The sequence below is a fragment of the Schistocerca gregaria genome, chromosome X, assembly GCF_023897955.1.
Source record: "Schistocerca gregaria isolate iqSchGreg1 chromosome X, iqSchGreg1.2, whole genome shotgun sequence".
Lineage (NCBI taxonomy): Eukaryota > Metazoa > Arthropoda > Insecta > Orthoptera > Acrididae > Schistocerca > Schistocerca gregaria.
Window position 1 is genome coordinate 728,989,359 of NC_064931.1, and position 20,073 is coordinate 729,009,431.

Consider the following 20,073-nt stretch of genomic DNA (forward strand, 5'->3'; position numbering starts at 1 on the left):
GCATTTGTTGTCAACTGTGTTTTATTTGATCAGTGGTTATGAAATGGAGAATTCATTTGAGGGGCTCTTCTGGATTCCCATCTGTTGTACTGTGGTCAGCAGTCCGAGGACTGGTTTGATGTAGTTCTCCACCCTAGTATTTTCTGTGCAGGTCTCATCTCGGTATAATTACTCCAACTGACATCCATTTGAACCTGCTTATTGTTTTGGAGCCTTAGCCTCCCTCTACAATTTTTATCACCTGCATTTCCCTGCATTACCAAATTGGCTTTCACTGATGTCTTAACACGAGGCTATATTTTTAGCCAAGTAATGACGTATACATCTTTTCTCCCTAACTCGATTCATTACCTCTTTATGGGTAACGTATTATCTACTTTTCATCATTGTTATGTAACAGTACACTTCAAAAACTTCTATTCACTTCTTACCTGTGCTGTTTATCCTACATGTCCAAATTCCGTACAAGGCTACTTTCCTGACAACTGTGTTCAGACAGTAGTTTCTGAAACCTAAATTTATATTTGACGTGAACTTAAATGCTGTGGCCAAAGGTCATGGGTAGAGTTGTCCCATTTAAAGATGTGCCGTGTATGACCACGAATGTTGTCCGTAGATACAGTGTGTGGCACAAGTTTACTACCCACCCACGATATTTTGGACGTGGTGCCCAGCGGCCGTTATCCGAAACATATGGTGACGTGACAGTAAACTAGCATGGTCGTGACTAACGAAAACGCATCGCATTGTCAATGCTTTCAGGTCAGTTGTGAAATGGCTCGTGTGTCTACGTGAAATATCGCCCGTAGTGCAGCACGGTGGTACCTCTAATCGTGAATATCGCTGAGAGTGTAAAACAGAGGAAGACGTCGCGAAAGTGGACAAATTCAGGCGAAAAAGAGCTTATGTTCAAAATTGAACAAGTTTTCCAGGAAGAAAAAAGGTAATGATACCTCTACAGAAGGCAATCTAGCGGGCAGTGAGAAGAAGTCAGGAAAAACAGTAGAATCCATCTTTAAAGGCTTTAAGAAAGCAGAAGAAATCGGTGAAAAAGCCTTTGAAGTAGGGGAAGAAAACATTACAGATAATTCTGAAAGAGAGAGGAGTCATTTTCAAAAAATGTAAAAAAAAGGAGAACTATCCTAAAACAACATTCCGACATTTCTGCAAAGCGCACGGAATGCTTAACAGCAGCCAGAAATACTGAAAAAGGGCCAAATACATCAGTGGTATTTAGGGATGAAACTTGGCTGCATACGCATTATACGACGGAAATGTGGTGTCACCATGAACAAGTTTCGTATGAAATGACTGACAGCAGTGCAGGCCAGAAAGCTATTGTTGTCCAAGCTGAGGAGCAATGGGTTCCGCAGAGGGAGCAAAGTTAATTTATGATTCGAAATCTAAATCCCATGATTATCACAATGATATAAATGGGGGTAATTAACGCAGATGGTTAGAAGAGAAACTGATTCCTAATATGCCAGCTGGTAGTACCGTTTTTCTTGCTGAAGCACCATATCATGTTGTTCAGACAAATAATGCTCCCACTATTGCAACTCGCAAAAGGACGCAATTGAATGGCTCATTCAGAACAAAATCAGTGTTGAACCGAGCTTAACAAGGAATCTGCATTTACAAATTGTGCATTACAATAAGCCAAAGCCTATTTTTAAAGAAAATGCCGTTTTAAAGTATAAGGCATATACTGTTCTCTGGCTCTCGTGATTTCACTGTGATTGAAAACTAGTAGAGCTAATATGGTATACAATGAAACAAAAGGTGCAGAAAAACGTTTCTTCCATTAATTTACCTACTACAAAACAAAAAAACGAAGAGGCTTTGCCAGAGATTGCTCAATATTATTGGTTAAAAGCTTACAAACATGTAAAAGAAAATTAAATGAATATTGGCACAGAGATGGGTTACTAGAAGAAGCTGTAGAGAATATAACAATCAATGTTGGTCTGAGTCAAGATGAATATGCAGCACATCACGACGACAGTTATTTGGGAACGGATTCCAGTGGAACAGATACAGCAGATGAATAACTTGGCGTCTCTCCCTTGTGCAATGGACCATTCACTTCATGACTCTAGCCACCGAGGTTAGCGTAGTTTTCATTTTGTTACTGAAATTGCACCGCCCTGCTTCCTTGCTTCGCTCCGGAACTCCGATTACGCATTGACTCATGATGAAGCCGACAGAAGCGGCCCCGCTTCCAGGCGCAATAATATTTTGGTCGACTAATAGATGGGTGACTGAGCAGTCCGTTACAGGGAGATGTGTTGTCAACATGGCGGCAAGTCGCGAGTTTATCGACACTGAACGTGCGATGATAACCGGTACAAAGCGCATGGGTTAATTCAGGTTTCCGGTTCGTTAGTGTTTAAAGTGGGTCTTCAGCACGGTACCACCGCTGCGGTCGCAGGTTCGAATTCTGCCTCGGGCGTGGATGTGTGTGATGTCCTTAGGTTAGTTAGGTTTAAGTAGTTCTGAGTTCTAGGGGACTAATGACCTCAGATGTTAAGTCCCATAGTGCTCAGAGACATTTTTAAGTACGCTAGCGGCAGTGTTTCCCACACTTGTTATTGTCCTGTGTGGCGACACAGGACAATAACAACCTCGACAAAGCCTCACGGGTCTGCCGTGAGTCAGACAGCTGCTGACTGGTATGTGGTGTATGAGGAACACATTTCTGCCGCGACTGTACGGAGACAAAAGCACCCAAGACCGACATCAGGTCCAATCCCTTGCCATCAGGTTTTAGTTGCTACTACTGATCTGTATTTTATATTCTCTGTACTTCTGTCATAATCTGTTTTCCTGCTACCCAAATAGCAAAACTTGTGTTCTGGTTTTAGTGTCTCATTCTCTAAACCAATCCCCTCTGTGTTACATCTGTGTCCTCAGACAGTGACATCGATAACTTGGTACATACGCTGCCGAAGACTCCATCTGAGAGCGATAAAAACGGCCTGCGAGCAATTGCAGCCGGCCGCTGTGTCCGAGCGGTTCTAGGCGCTTCAGTCCGGAACCGCGCTGCTGCTACGGTCGCAGGCTCGAATCCTGCCTCGGGCATGGATGTGTGTGGTGTCCTTAGGTTAGTTGGGTTTAAGTAGTTCTAAGACTGATGACCTGAGAACTTCATATGGTAAGTCTCATAGTGCTTCGAGCCATTTGAACCATTTTGAGGAATTGCATGTCCCTAGCCCCTGGCGTCAGGCAGGAAATAAAACCGGTCACTTTGCTGGTATGAACTGACTTCGTATTGTGCTGTGTTATTATATTTACCACACTGATGCTGTGCATATGTGCCACGATCGTTATAGGATCTCACTTGGACAACTCTTTGGATTGCAATTACACGGCTGCTGACGGACTTACGTGACCACGGACTGTCTGGATATTTCTCGTGACGTGCCTTCAATTTTACGACCAAACGGTGTGGACTAGTTTTGTGAACTGTCAAGTGATAATTATGTATCCACACTTACTGTGTAATAAAGAGCGTTTGTTGCACTTTAGCATGTGCAATATTCTGCATCGTTTGATTCGACTAAATTACAACTTCGTTTCAAGGCGCTCTACCTATTCTTTCGAAGTTATCTTCCAAGTATTTTGCCACCATGCATGCTATACATTGATTTTTCGTGGTGACATTTACAAGCATAGTAACTGAACCTTCTTTTTTTGCTCCTGGGCCATTGCACAAGTTCTTACGATAGGAAAAACGAGCTTCTGTGGTTTTTAAATATCCCTGTAGAACGTATTTGCGAAATGTTGGTAATTTTAAACTTGTGACAGTTTAGAATTTCCTATCAATTTCATTGTAAGTTATGCTGTAACGGTATGTTCACATTATGCCTCTCTTTACACGAGTATGCATCTAAATTTTGCCAACGCAATGAACACATGGGTGCTATGGTGTTCGCATGTTGCCCCAGTACTGTTAGCAGCCCATTGGAGACTCTTGTTTGCCTACCGATCTGGATACATTTTCTTCTTGAAAACTGAAACCAGTATACTGTGATATTCGTATACGGTTTGAACCAGACGAGCCATAGAACTCCACCTTGTGACAGACACTTTAAGCAACCGTTTCTTTTCGTCTTGATCATTTGGTTGATTTGGAAGAAAAGTAGCAGGGCCATTCAAAGTGAGGAGAAAGGACCCGCATTCTTTAATTTGTGACACGGATCGCAACAGCACTAAATTCAGTCCATGAGCGAAACAGTAAACGAACATTGCAGGAGGAAACATGTTTTTGGTATAGACTGCAATCGCTACAAATTACCAGCCATAACTTCAGCTCCATCTTTACACTGAGTGATTAGTTTTTCATTGGACCCATAGTCGTGTATCACTTGTAGCACATATGACATAATAACTCGATTGTTCTGTCATCAGAGCTGTTCATAAATTTTAAAAATCTTTCATGGAGTTGACCATCGACTGTGACGTAGGGAAATACTGAGGATACCTGCAAAAAATTATTCGCATTACTTGTGTCATCCAGGAGTACTGAGGAAAAACTGCATTCACCAATATCCTTTCTTATTTCATTCATGATAGCATTTGAAACAAGCAGTGAAGTCATTCTCTATCAGATTTGGTACTCCTGTAAAAACAGAAGAATATTTTAACTGATGTTTCTGTTTTTCGTCTAATTCACTGAGGACATGTAAGAATTCAACTAAGTGTCTTTATTAAGGCACCAATGTGATTCACTACGTACTGTGAACTCCATTTCTTGAGTCGAAAAAGAAAAAAAAAAGATCAGTTAAGCGTTTCATTATATTCCTATTCTTTCGAATGAGATTATCACGTTCTAAATTATGAACTCTCTCCTGCCCAGTCAAAATGCAATTAATTCGTGTCCTCCCGAATGCTTTTTCATTGATTATGGAGAGGGAATACTTCTAAGAGCAGTTATGCTTTTTAATGGCCTTATGAACGTTAGCCATGTCACAATAGTCAACACATTTCCGATGGATTTTTCATTTATCCACAAATATCATGATCCAACAACATAGCTTTTGCGTATTAGGATATCCTGTCAGGCACTCGTTGCTGTTGTAAAGTTGCCTATCGAAATGCCATATGCGAAATTTCACCTTAGTTGTTACATAATTGTGATGTAGGTCCACCCTACTGTGTCGTGTTTCGCTTAAGTGTGTGGCAAAGTTGTGCAGCAGAATTCCACAGACTGCACAATCACAACGCTTGCGTTGTTTTGCACGCTTTCTCTGCTCAGCACTACGATACGCATCGACCTAGGATAGCAGCCTTCCCGCCAATTGCAGTACATCCATGTGATGTTAATCTCAAACTGATAAAGCAATCTATGAGTTTGGGGTGATATAAAACTATACAGGCCCTGCCACATGTGTAGTTCGTCATTTGCCTCAACCACGAGCGAGCTTTCCGTAGCACCTCAAAGGAAAATACAGATGTTAGGTCTCGTAACCTCACCGTGAGGCCTGCAATCACCCAAGTGCGGGCTCCGGTGGCCGCGGGTAGCGGGTTAGCCACGCATCCCGGAGCTTCAGCGGTCGCCAGTACAGACCGTTCAGAAAACATCAGTACTCACTTCAATCGTATCGTGCAGTGAGCGCGAAGTTTCAACGGTTGCTCAGCGTCATGAGAAATCAACAGTCGTAATGAAAAAATATGGCATAAAGTTGCATTTATCGGCCAAAATAAGAAATGACTTAAAAGTTTAATGTTTTCATTGGTTTCCAGTTTTTGTTGGGTAAGCAGTGTTTACGTCGCATGCACTGAATACGCGCCACTTGCTGCCATATTTCCACAGGCCACGTGTGGTGAGGAATGAATAGCTTTCCTCGGGCATGGATGTGCGTGATGTCTTTAGGTTAGTTGGGTTTAAGTAGTTCTAAGTTCTAGGGGACTGATGACCTCAGATGTTAAGTCCCATAGTGCTCAGAGCCATTTTTTTTTAAAGCTTCCCACGAATAACGATGAGTATTAGTGTTTTTATGGCATCTCTGTCGCCTGACATTTCACCATCAAACACCAGGAATATAGGCTTATTGGACAAAAAGTGTGGTTCACCTGGAAAGGAGACCGCAAATAGGACACTATTACGACCCATTCTTGAGTAATGCTCGACTGTTTGGGATCAGCATCAGGTCGCAATTCAGAGACGGGCTGCTAGATTTGTTATCGACAGGTTAGAACAACACATAAGTGCCACGGAGATGCTTCGGGGCCGGCCGCTGTGGCCGAGCGGTTCTAGGCGCTGCTGCTCCGGTGACAGGTTCGAATCCTGCCTCGGGCATGGATGTGTGTGATGTCGTTAGGTTTAAGTAGTAATAAGTCTAGGGGACTGATGATCTCAGATGTCCCATAGTGCTTAGAGCCGTTTTTGATGCTTCGGGAAATCAAATGGGAGATAGTTACCTTGAAATATGACATTTCTTACGGTGACACATAATATAGCTGCACACTTTCAGTGGGCCAAGCAACACAGAAATTCGACAGTAGCTGATCGGAGGCGTGTAGTGTGGTCCAGCGAGTCGAAATTGGTGTCTGTTCAAATGATGCAAGCAATAGATTGCATCGACAAACCAACGACGTGTTTAGCCCACAGGGTGTGGAGGGCGTAGTTCAGGAGGTTTTGCAGTGATTCTGGGACGTTTCTTGTACGAATATTTGTGCCCACTCATTCAGGTTACCTTGCGGTTCTAGGCGCTACAGTCTGGAGCCGAGCGACCGCTACGGTCGCAGGTTCGAATCCTGCCTCGGGCATGGATATTTGTGACGTCCTTAGGTTAGTTAGGTTTAATTAGTTCTAAGTTCTAGGCGATTGATGACCTCAGAAGTTGAGTCGCATGGTGCTCAGAGCCATTTGAACCATTTCATTCAGGTTATCGTGAAAATGAAAGAGGTAGTTCATTTCAACATTCTTTCCGCCTAGGTGTTGTTCTTACGTCCACACATTCATGATGAGTATGCTGTGGACACTACGTCTTCGAAGACGACAAAACAAGTGTAAAAACGGCCGCGTACTTACACGGTCAAGTCACATTAATGTGACCACCTCATATGTTTTACGTCAACGCGCGATAACCACTTACTAACGGCTCGTGGTAGCACTAGCAGTGTAAAATATATACAGCGTGTCGGGGGACACGTAAATGGTGAAGTCGTCGTAATGCAGAAATGGAGTGATTACCGGACGTTCAAAAATGTAAGATCATTGGCTTTTGGAATAAAGATGGAAACATTTCCGAAGCGGCTAAGTTTGTAAATAGTTCTGCCGTGATAAAAGTATACAGTGTAATGCAGAATGGCACTACACAAAACCGTCGCGAAGCAAGTGTAGTAACCCACGGGCCATAGATGACAGAGGTGACCGATAGCTGCGGAGATGTGTACGTGCGAACAGACGTGCAACTGTTGAGGAACTGACTGCCCACATGAACCAAGGGTCTACCAACATTGTCTCCTCAACGACAGTTAAGCGAACGTTGCTGCGTATGTGTTTCTAAAGCAAGTACCTGGTTGATGCACACATAGTGACTGCTGTTCATTGGCAACGAAGACTGGAATTTGCACGCCAATACCGTAGATCGACGTTCATCAAGTGGCGACAGGTGGCCTTCTCAGACGAGTCGCGTTTCTTGCTCTGCCGGACAGATGGCCATTGGCAGGTACGGCGTGAGATGTCCGAAAGCAAACAGCCTGCAACAATCGCCGAAAGGTTCCAGGCCGAAGCAGGAAGCCTTATGATCTGGGGAATGTTTTCGTGGCATTTCATGGGTGATCTCGTCATTCTGAAAGGCAAAATGGATCAACACAAGTATGCATACTCCTTGGGAAGTATGCCAACCACTATAAGCAGTTTATTTTTTCTCGGCAAGATGACACCTAAAATGCAAGGTGCAACACAGCTCTCGGTGTACATTCGTGGTTCAAAGAGTACCAGGATGAGTTTACCGTAGTCCATTGGCCACCAAACTCACCGGGTTTAAACTCTGTCTAGTATCTGTGGGGCCACCTCGATTCGGCTGTTCGTGCAATTGATCTTCATCCGAGAACCATAGCGCAGCTGGCCAAAGTACTGGAGTCCGCATGGCTCCTTAATGTTACTGGACAGTGTACGTTCCTGTTTTGACAAACACTCAGACATCGTATCACACCTCAACTGGTCCACTGAATCCCAATCCCACAGTCCAATGTCTGGGACCATTAAGGATGGTGGGTCAAATGTAGAAATCAAGAATTTGGTACCTCTCTAAGGGATCTCATCACGAATGATTGGTTTGAGATGGATGTCTCATATGTGAAGGAATTTGTAAAATCCCTTCCTCCCGGAATGGAGGCGATTATCAAGTCTAGGGGTGGTGTGATGTATATTGAGGATGACTCACTTTTTCTTCGGAATGCTGAAATACTCGTAGTACCAGTGTATAAGGTGGCACTGAGTGCGCAGCTCACCATTCTTCTCCATGTTGGAGAGCAGCATGCCCTCGCTGGCGGTCTTGGCGCTGCCCACCTCGCACAGCAGGTCGGAGGCGGCCGTCTTCTGCTGCGCCAGCGGCCGCGCCAGCGGAGACTCCAGCACAGGCTCGATGGGCTCCATGGCCGTCATGAGGTGCAGCAGCACACACAGCTTGGGGTCGTCCACCTCCAGCACGCTCAGGAAGCTGGGCGACTTCTCCGTCAGCGGCATCTGCAACCGACACTCTTCCTTAATTACGTGATCCACTCGACATGTGTCCGATTTATGTCCAAAGATGTGGAATTATTTATTTGCACATATGGCTGTATACTGGCCATTTACACATTACTTCTCAGGTATTGTTGAAAGTGAAGTGCGAGTATTAGTTGAGGACAAACTGGATGAAAATCAGTCTGGGTTTAGGCCTCTTAGAGGTTGTCAGGACAAGATATTTAGCTTACGGCAAATAATGGAGAAGTGTTACGAGTGGAACAGGGAATTGTATCTATGCTTTATAGATCTAGAAAAGGCATATGACTGGGTTCCTAGGAGGAAGTTATTGTCTGTTCAAAAATGGTTCAAATGGCTCTGAGCACTGTGGGACTTAACATTTGAGGTCATCAGTCCCCTAGAACTTAGAAGTACTTAAACATAACTAATCTAAGGACAGCACACACATCCATGCCCAAGGCTGGATTCGAACCTGCGACCGTAGCGGTCGCGCGATTCCAGACTGTAGCGCCTAGAACCGCTCAGCCACACTGTCTGTTCTACGAGATTATGGAATAGAAGGATATCTTTTGCAAGCAATTAAAGGTCCTTACATAGATAGTCAGGCAGCAGTTAGAGTTGACAGTAAATTGAGTTCATGGTTCAGAGTAGTTTCAGGGGTAAGACAAGGCTGCAACCTGTCTCCACTGTTGTTCATATAATCTATGGATCATATGTTGAAAACAGTAGACTGGCTGGATGAGATTAAGATATGTGAACACAAAATAAGCAGTCTCGCATATGCGGATGACTTGGTTGTGATGGCAGATTCGATTGAAAGTTTGCAAAGTAATATTTCAGAGCTATATCAGAAATGTAAGGATTATGGTATGAAGATTAGCATCTCCAAAACGAAAGTAATGTCAGTGGGAAAGAGATATAAACGGATTGAGTGCCAAATAGGAGAAACAAAGTTAGAACAGGTGGACGGTTCCAAGTACGTACGATGCATATTCTCACAGGATGGCAAAATAGTGAAAGAACTGGAAGCGAGGTGTAGCAAAGCTAATGCTGTGAGGGCTCAGCTACGATCTACTCCCTTCTGCAAGAAGGAAGTCAGTACCAAGACTAAGTTGTCTGTGCACGGTTCAATCTTTCGACCAACTTTGTTGTATGAGAGCGAAAGCTGGGTTAATTCAAGTTACCTTATCAATACGCTTATGAAAGTAGCTAGGATGATTGCAGTTACTAGTAGATGGGAACAATGGCAGGAGGGTGTCCACAATGAGGAAATCAAAGAAAAACAGGGAATGAACTCTATAGATGTAGCAGTCAGGGCGAACAGGCTTAGATGGTGGGGTCATGTTACTGGCATAGGAGGAGCAAGGTTACCCAAGAGATTCATGGGTTCAGCAGTAGAGGGTAGGAGGAGTCGGGTTGGACCAAGGAGAAGGTACCTGGATTCGGTTAAGAATGATTCTGAAGTAATAGGCTTAACATCAGAAGAGGCACCAATGTTAGCACTGAATAGGGTATCACGGAGGAATTTTATAAGGGGGACTATGCTCCAGACTGAACGCTGAAAGGCATAATCAGTCTTAAATGATGATGATGATGATGATGATTATGAATGGCACAATCGCTTGAAATGAATGAGAATTAACATATTGGTGGTAGTGTTTAATCGTTATCTGTCTACAGAACAGACTGAATTTTTCAGAGAAAATCATTTCTGAGTAGACATAAAACTTTCTCTCGCGTAGTGCTAAGTTCAAAGCGACTGGAAAAAAGTGCAGGTGACTCCTGTACATACGAAGGGTAAAAGAACGGACTCGCAAAATTACAGACCGATATCCTTAATATCGGTTTTGCTGCAGAATTCTGGAACATATTGTGCAGATTTCCTGCAGATCGAAACGTTTATGTCCATGAATCATTACAGTTTTAGAAATGTGTTTCAGGAAAGTGTTTGCCTTCCCTGTTCAACTACAGACATTTATCAAGCTCACACATCTGATGTTATAGAAACGGAAGACCAAATACCAGAGATTTTGTCAAGACGTAATACACCTGACGATCGAGCCTCTGTTTCGTCAAACTTTCAGGTTACCAACCCTGAAATGGTGTTAGCTATTCCAAAGGTGGATAAAAAACCAAAAGGAAGCCATGTAACAGGCGTGGAAAACCCATTGTTTTAACCGAATTTCCTTATAGGAGTAAACTATCTGAAGAAACTGAACGAAAAGGAGTCCCCAAACGTGCTGCATGTAAACGACAACTCTTCTCAAAGACGTTTAATAAACCTGGGATACCACCAAAAGGACATAATGACAACGAAAAAGTGACAAACGTTACTGACGTCTTAACCACCCCTTCATGCTCAAGGGATAATAAACTGAGGTCAAAATACTGCTATGACTTCTCTGAAGGAGGCTGGATACGGTGTATTAGCTGCGGACGCTGGGCCCACGGCACTTATGCAGGGATAGAAAGTGATGATGACGAGGCTGTCCACACTTGTGTACTATGTGAAAGTAAGAGGCCTAAATAAAACGTAATTCCTGATTCTACAATTCGCAGAACAATGTTTGGAAACATGATATCGTTATTCCAGTCCTTATTTAAGCTTTAGAGATGAATTCATGCTAGTTGCCTCTCTGCCCATAGAGTGGGGTTTGAGAGAGAGAGGGAGAGTTTTAGTTTTAGCGAATCAAAATTTACGAAGTAAATAAGTATTTTTTATTTATCCGTAACCATTTTCCACACAAAAATGAGAACATGGAATTTCTTGAATTACAGCGCCAACTATCAATAATCAAAACAAATGTTTAAGACAAAATGGACGTAGTTTTCTATGTAGACTCTGATTCTGCAATAAAAAATGTGGGTTCCCATTTGAAATTTTAAAGTTGCCTCCCGCCCCACCCCGTATGGGGCTGGGGTGGCGGTCTAATTTTAGCACCAGCAGATGCCCCCTCGAATATAATCAACTTCAGATTCTACACATTTTTTCGTGTGAAGCTTATTTTTCGAGTTATTCTGGTTTGTCAACTTAAAATTTACACCATATATACAAAAAAATTTTTTTGGACAGGGTGGGCAGCAATCTGCAGTTGTCTGCTGATGATGCTGTGGTATATTGGGGGGTGTCGAAGATGAGTGACTCTAAGACAATACAAGATTACTTAGACAAAATTTCTAGCTAGCTATAAATATAGAAAAAGGTAAGTTAATGCGGGTGAGTAGGAAAAACAAACTTGTAATGTTGGTATGCAGCATTAGCTGTGTCCTGCTTGACGCAGTAACGTCGTTTACATATCTAGATGTAATGTTACAAAGCGATATGAAATGGAACGAGCATGTGAAGGCTTAGGCAGAGAAGGCAAATGGTCGAGTTGTGTTTATTGGGATTGGGACAATTTTAGAGACTCCATACAGGACGCTAGTGCGACCTATTCTTGAGTGCTGCTCGAGTGTTTGGGATCCGCATTAGATCGGATTAAAGGAAGAAATCGAACCAATTCAGAGGCGGGCTGCTAGATTTGTTACTGATAGGTTCGAAAAGGACGTAAGTGTTACGGAGATGCTTCGGAAACTCAAATGGGAATTCCTGGAGGGAAGGCGACGTTATTTTCGAGGAACTTGCGTTATTGAGCAAATGATCAAAGATTTCTACTGAACACCTTTACGGACCACTGATAGTGCTAGTTATGGGTAACTGAAGAAACTTTTCCGTCTTTTTGTAGCTGAGTTGTAGCCAGAGATTCAAGATACAAACAAGAAGATAACTGAAACCATGTGCTGCGTTCATTGCAAGAATGGTATACCGTGAGTGAACTACACGTGGCTGCACATAAGACAGTTTATCAGGAGCCTACAGGGAATTTGTCATTAAACACAGTTCCTACAAAAAAAAAAAAAAAAGAGAAACAGCTGAAGGGACAAGAGGCGACAAGATACACTGATGAACCAAACCGTTTAGACCACCTTTTTTTATAGAATTTTCATCCACGTCTGGAACGCAATGCAGCAGCGATTCTGCTTGACGTAAATCGGGCCAGTCCTTGGTAGGTTTTTTCAGAGATACACCGCACCAAATGTCGACGCACAGGTCACGAAATTCCCTGAAATTTCGGGCCGATGCTTTGTGAGCGCGGGCCCCGCACTCAATAGGTCCCAAATGTATCAGATCAATTAAATTTGGCGGACAACACATCAACATGAGTTCAATATCATTCTCCTTAAACCACTGCAGCATGATTATGGTCTTGTCTCGTGGACAGTTATTCTACTGGAAGATGCCATCACCATCAGAGAGGGCATAAAGCATAAAGAGATGCAGCTGGTTTACAATAATAATCACGTAGTCTACAGCTGCCATGGTGGCTTCGATTACTACCTCAGATATCTTGGAAGCCCAAGTAAATGTCACAACATTTTACCATTGATCCTCAGTCAAATCTCGATTATATCGTGCCCACTGCAATCACAATTGAAGATGTCGTTGAGTCAACAAGTAAAAAGACTGGAAACGTATGCTGCGAAGTCCAATATTCAACAATGTGCGTTGAACGGTTCACCAGCGCCTTCTCTATCACCACATCTGGCACAGATCGCCTCCTGTCCTAATTTAGAGAGCAGGCAAGCCTTCAGGCTCCCCGATCTTTCCACGACAGTTGCACCAGTCAACCAGTTTCGCTGTTTCCTAGATGCTAGTTCCCAGGCGTAGGTCATAACAACCTGCCCTTTGTCAGAGTCGTTTAGATCAGTGGATTTCCCCATTTTCGGCCCGTATCGTGACTAAAACGGTATTCATCTCTGCGCCACTTATATGCTCTTCCTCTCCTTCCTGTGCTACTTGCTCTCACGCGACCGGGTGGCATTCATCTCAAGATGAACAATGATCATAGTATTGCGAGAAACAGGACTTCAGTCGAAATAAATCAGTGGTTAGGGTCGAAAATTTGTGCCGGACTGGGACTCTTCTCTTGAACGGTTACCTTAACCACCTCGGTCATCCGCACACACTTCCCGGGTGACCCTGATTCTCAATCTAATCGTAATAGCTAGCATTGTAAATAGTATATGATAAAATGATTCGTTTCATAAGAGCTAGAGATATTAACTACACAAGAACAGTTGTTCAAAGGAAAATAAGATGATATTTGCGTCAATATCACATATTTCCAAACTAGTATAACTTCAGTAAGTCTAGCAGCACAGTCAAAGGAAAAAGTATGAATGTTCAATGAGGCTCTACAAAGTAGTGAAAAATGCCACACTTGGCGGTCGGCATGTGATTCTTCATCCCAATTGAAGACAAAATTGCATCTAGCAAAAGCTAGTCCCACCAATAGTTTAATAGAAATGCGATTTAAAAAACGAGGCTCTGGCAACGTTTTAACTGCGTGCAGCGTGACCAAGAACAGGTAGCATGAACTCTGCACTGTGCTGGAGCTGTCTCATTAGCTGGTCTGCGTTAGGCAGTAGCGCGGCTCAGACGTGTTGTCGCGGCAGCAGGTTCACGTGGAGGTGGAAGTGTTTATATGGCTGATACTCGCGCGTGTTTTCGTCTGAATTCATCACCACGGCACATAATTTCACAGAGGCTATGATCGAATTTATGTTTCACAACGATTATTCCAGACCCAAGGCTTTTGAAATATAACGTTTTTTGAGGGAAGAAATGCGTTTTCCTATTGCAGACCTAGCTGGAATACATCTATCCATTGTAAGCAGCACAATGTCTGTAAAGATGATTCATGAAGGTTCTTGTCGCTCGAAGGGGATTTAAATTTCGGCACTCTGATGATGTAACAGTAGCTCCTTCAGGCTAGGGAGTGAGGGTCATTCGGATCTTTGAACTGCCATTTGACATACCAGAATCGATGGTTATTGAATAGCTGCGACCATATGGGTGGTACTCAGTAATACGTCTGAACGCTGGGCGAGTTTTAGCACCTATCCCATGCTAAACGGCATCCGACAGGTGCGGATCGTACTTAACAAACATATCCCTTCATATTTATATACTGGAGGATGTCGAGCTATTGTGATTTACGATGGCCAGCCTCGGAAATGCTCTGGCTGTGGCGAAGAAGGATATATCCGCTCGGAGTGCATATAACGCCGTATCATGCAACTGCCACGAGGAGAAGCGCCACAGCGAGAAGTTCCCACGCAACTGCCGATGACGTACGCGTAAGTGGCCTACCGGGAGGTGTTGCCGAGTTCAGAGAGTGACACGAACGTGCTGATGCAAGAATGGACCGAGTTAGGGGAACAAGGAGGTAACACGGAGAATGCCTCTACACCCATCTCACAGCAGATGTGGTAAGAGCCTTCCACACCCTCACAAATAGCACGCGGCATGGAAGTGGAGGTCGAGACTGTGGCGGCAGCAACGGACCAAGTAGCGCCCGATGAACAATGTGAGACGTCGCCTACGGCGGCAAGGGCAGGGCGCGCAAACAACGATCGCCGAAGCGTCGCAAAAAACATCACCATAGTGACACGTCCTCCCCTAGCCTAGGGGCACGGAAGTTCTTCGATCCGAAGAGACGTCAGACATGGAACACTTGTCTTTAGAGGACATTGAAAGGATTCCTTCAGATGGTGACTGGATGTCGCGCCTTTCTGACGGTCCCAATTCATTGACACCGCCTCACCCGATACTATCGACGGAGGAGTCAGAGACAGTGTTCTGGTAGCCACATCGAAATGCAGCAGAGGTGGCCAATGTGACTGGGCCGAAGGAATCGAAGAGATGCCGGAATTGGCATCCCCACCTGATGACGGCTCTCTTGCAGGACGTACACCACAGAACGGAAACAATGGAGGGAAGCCCGTTGGTGGGCAACCCTCTGAACACGAATATTGGACTAAAGCCTTTGGCGTGTATAATGACATGACACGAGTATGACGACGACAACGAACCAAGCATATAAAGTGGGAACAGTGAACAGTAACACCGTACGATCAGTTGCAAAGTTGCAACTTTTCCGGGACACGATTTGCGCTATGGACGTAGATATTCTGCTGGTGCAGGAAACCTGTAATGCTGCCTTTCCAGATGTGCGTAGTTACCCAGCTCCAGACGTAGGACCAGGCAAGGCGATATTTATTCGTGAAGGGATTCCAGTGTGTGACCTCGATTATCTCCTTTTGGCCCGTGAACAGCATTTGTATTGTCAACATCTATGCACCCTCCGGATCTGACTATGGATAGGCGCGTGCGCAACTCTAGTGGGAGGAGATTGGGCCCCTATTCCTTGGAAGATATGATCACATCTTGGTAGGAGGGGGATTTTAAATATTTTCTCACACTGAAGGATGTAACCCTGAAGCCGGCCGGAGCGGCCGTGCGGTTTTAGGCGCTACAGTCTGGAGCCGAGCGACCGCTACGGTCGCAGGTCCGAATTTTGCCTCGGGCATGAATGTGTGTGATGTCCTTAGGTTAGTTAGGTTTAATTACTTCTAAGTTCTAGGCGACTGATGACCTCAGAAGTAAAGTCGCATAGTGCTCAGAGCCATTTGAACCATTTTTGTAACCCTGAGTTTGAACTCCTGCTATGCATTACGCTCGACCTGCAGAGACATGACACTAATAGACACGTGGGAAAAGATCCATGTGCAGCGCGAGGGCTACACATGTTTTACTGGCCACTCTGCGAGCGGACTAGATCGGACTTACGTTTCTCACGGATTACGAGTCACGTGTTGGGTGCTGAACGTTCGCCCACAGCTTTTACAGGTCAACTTGCATATTTATGCACGTTAACTCTCCCTTGCGGAGCCGTAGTTCGTGGAAACTTAATCCATCCTTATTGGTGGATCCCGAATGTCGTCAGCGGATCGAAGAAACTTGACAGACATCCACTCGCATTTCCCGATGTACCGTACGGTTCTTTCATGGTGGCTGCAATGTGCAAAGCCGGCGATACGAAGAGCTCTCATAATTTACGACAAGGATAAAGCGAGTTGGTTCCTAGATACACTTGAATATTGCTACATGGTACTTCGTGACCGTCCTTCAGGGCTCCATCGTCCGAGCGTCAAGCGGAAGTCCATTGCATTCAAGTGTGCATTTTATCGATCACGAGAGGTCGTTTAGAGGGACTTTAGGTCTTTGCTCGGTGCTTGGATAACGTCGATGGAGAACGTATTTCCATGTACCATGTGTCCATGGGACATGCACGTGATCTTCAGTCCTTGATCACAGTGCGCTATGATAGATATGATCGGCCCTTGACGTCACAACAGGACACTGATACTGTATTTATGCAGCATTACCATCTCCTTTTTGCCGACCGAGATGGGTTGACACTCGACTTTTATCGCGAATTTGCAAATCTAATTATGTCCCAAAGGGTGTTGATGTATAACGAGTTATTGCAGCCTGACACGGACGTCCCTTCCCAATTCATGGCGGGAATGTTTATACCAATACCGAAATCAGCAGGAAGTGTCAGCACCCATCAATTTCGACCACTCACGATGATCAATACCGACTACAAGATCTTTGCGCGAATTTTGGCGGCAAGGCTCAAGACTGTAATATGCAAGACATTACCACCAGACCAGTTTGTCCAGAGGTTCGGAGCAACATCCATTCTATCCTAGGTGAATATCGTGACATCATTGCAACAGTGGTATAATGTCGCATGCAAGAGGGTTCATATCAGTGGATTTTGATCATGTCTTTGACAGAATCAACCATGATTTCTTTGACTTGACCATGCGACACTTGACGATATCCTAGGATTTCATTACCGTCCTTATGCGCCTCCTTCGCGGCGCTCCTTCGACGATGAGAGCCAATGACAGGGAGGTAGGGACGACTCCTGTTTACAGCTCAGTTAAGGGAGGATGTCCTTTGTCGATGGTGCCACTTGCAATAGCGCTCGAACCAGTGATACAGGCTCTTCGACGGACTTTTACAGGCGTCGGACTCAGTGCGAATTCCTTTACGTGTCGCGCATATGTCGACGACTTGATGAAACTCGTCCGATTGGAGATCGAAGTACGTAAGGTGGTTGCCCTTCTTTCTACATACGGCGTGGCGGCGAGTAGGAGCATCAACATGAATAAAACGAAGATTATGCACATCGGACGGAGGCTGGACGCTTTGCACAGTCCGTTTACGTCGGTAGACAGCATGCGGTGCTTAGGAGTTTTGTTCACCTGTTCGCTACGGCAATTATCGGCGGCGAGCTACCGGCTAATGCTCCAGCACCCCCGACTGCACATAGGCAACAATTCACTCAGAACCTACGACCAGCTCCCATACTAATGTTATCTTGCCTCATGACTGCCACGTCTGACACTGGTACAGCCAAGCCACATGGCATTGCTGACAGGTTAATGGCGGCCTTTCCATACTATGTCAGCCAAGGAGTGTTGCTTAAGGTCAAATACTAGACTTTAACTCTCTCACATCATTCTGGAGGACTTAATCTGACGAATGTTTGGAACAGGGCTCTCGCTCTATACATGCGAGTGACGGTACGGATCTGAAACCACCGGCGACACGCCATCATGTCGGTGATACTGGACGTTGCTCTTCCCTCGTCCTTTGAACCGCCGGTGGCGATAATCACAATATTTTATTTATTTATTTATGCCTTTATTTTAACTGGCAAGATTAAGGCCTTCAGGCCCTCTCTTACACCTAACCAGGCATACTGAGATTGAACGAGTTACAGTTTCTACATAACATTAAGGACATATAACGTATTATGCAGTATTGATGTTAAAGAAAAAAATATAGATTATAAAAGTAGTACAATGATAATTATAACCATAAAAATAATTATAACAATCAAAAATAATAATAATAATAATAATAATAATAATAATAGTAATAGTAATAATAATAATAGTGACTATGTATATGAAAGTAAACATACTTTTCTTTTGTGAATATCAGTTCCATTGTTAGTTTGGAATTTTCTCGTTATATTCTTGCAGCTTGTGAGTTATTCTCATCGAGCAGAGACATAAGACGATAGAATGGGGTGAAAGAGATAGATAAGAGGTAGATAGGTTAGAGGAAGAGAAATAGAATGGTAAAATTCGAAGCTGTGATGGAGAGGAGAAAGAAAGGAATGGGAGGGGCACAACAATCGTGGCTATACCGTCCCTCGCCTTCTTTTTCTCACCTCGCTAGATTCCTTGTTGATTTTAGTTATGTTCAGTTACAAATACCTTCTACGAGGATCCCCACAACCCGTGAGATATATCGATACTTAAGGCGTCATCATGGCAGCAATGTTGTCGAGCTTAAAAACCCAGAAAGAGATTAGCGGCAGATCTGGTTGGCTGTCCATACGACTCTCCTCGCCACGGCAGCGAGATCGTCTTGGTATACATTTGTCATGCGCAAGACAGTCACCCGCCGACGACTGTACGACAGTCAGATGTTAGATTCCCCACCCTGTCTTGTACGTAGCATGCAGGACACCGACGAATATTGTCTGCAGAACGGTGAGGCGAACGATGTTTTGCGGCTGACGCAACGCATCATGGCACTTCTCCAACGCACCGACGACTCCACGATCACGACGGACGCTTTATTTTTCTCGGACGCGGTCTTTTTCCACTCACGGAAAACGTCGGCAATCAGTTGGATTGGAGGACAGGGGTCGCACTACGTGCTCTCGTGGACCGTGATATCGGGCATGGACTGTTGGCTCTATCTAGTAGAACAACGTGAGGTCATCTGACACTCTAATTGCAAAAGGCGCTTTGAGAACTCTCTAGGCAGCAAGTTTCATGACCTTCGGAGGTGTGGGGAGTATCAGATTTACGTAGTTTTGCGAGCTAGGATATTCCTTCTAGTGAAGAGACGAGGATGTCACTTCGGCCCTACATTTCTTTCTTTTTCATGCGTGTTTTTTTCTTGGGACATTGAAATTAAAGTAAAATAAAAAAGGAATTTAAATATAGGATCAATGTTTCCTTCTTGCTGCCTCCAAGCACGATCCCTGCCCACTCTGCACCCCTCCGCCCACCCTACACCCCCGAACTACACCTAAAAAAAAAAAAATGCTCAGTGAGACGAGGCAATGTCGTAGGGAACAGATATACAGACTATCTGATTTTGGAGTCGCGATCGTACAAGCCATTTATTTTCAATTAGAACATCAAATTTTATCCCATTTACACCTCCACAATGCGGTAGAAATGGTTCGAATGGTCCTAAGCATATGGGACTTAACATCTGAGGTCATCAGACTTAGAACTACCTAAACCTAACTAACCTAATGCCATCGCACACATCGACGCCCGAGGCAGGATTCGAACCTGCGACCGTTCCGGACTCAAGCGCCTAGAACTGCTCGGCCGCAGCGACCGGCCCACAATGCGGAATCTTGTGTCTGTTACTGTTACCCTTA

General features: G+C 44.4%; 1 protein-coding gene across 3 annotated transcripts in view; it reads right to left on the minus strand.

Annotated features, from left to right (window-relative positions):
• LOC126298763 (uncharacterized) overlaps positions 1 to 20,073 on the minus strand; it is a 367,391-nt gene that overhangs the window by 40,826 nt on the left and 306,492 nt on the right. For all 3 annotated transcript variants that reach the window (XM_049990213.1, XM_049990215.1, XM_049990214.1), the window contains one exon: positions 8,464 to 8,698. In XM_049990213.1, coding sequence (XP_049846170.1) covers positions 8,464 to 8,698 — 235 coding nt within the window. The remainder of the gene's footprint in view (positions 1 to 8,463; positions 8,699 to 20,073) is intronic.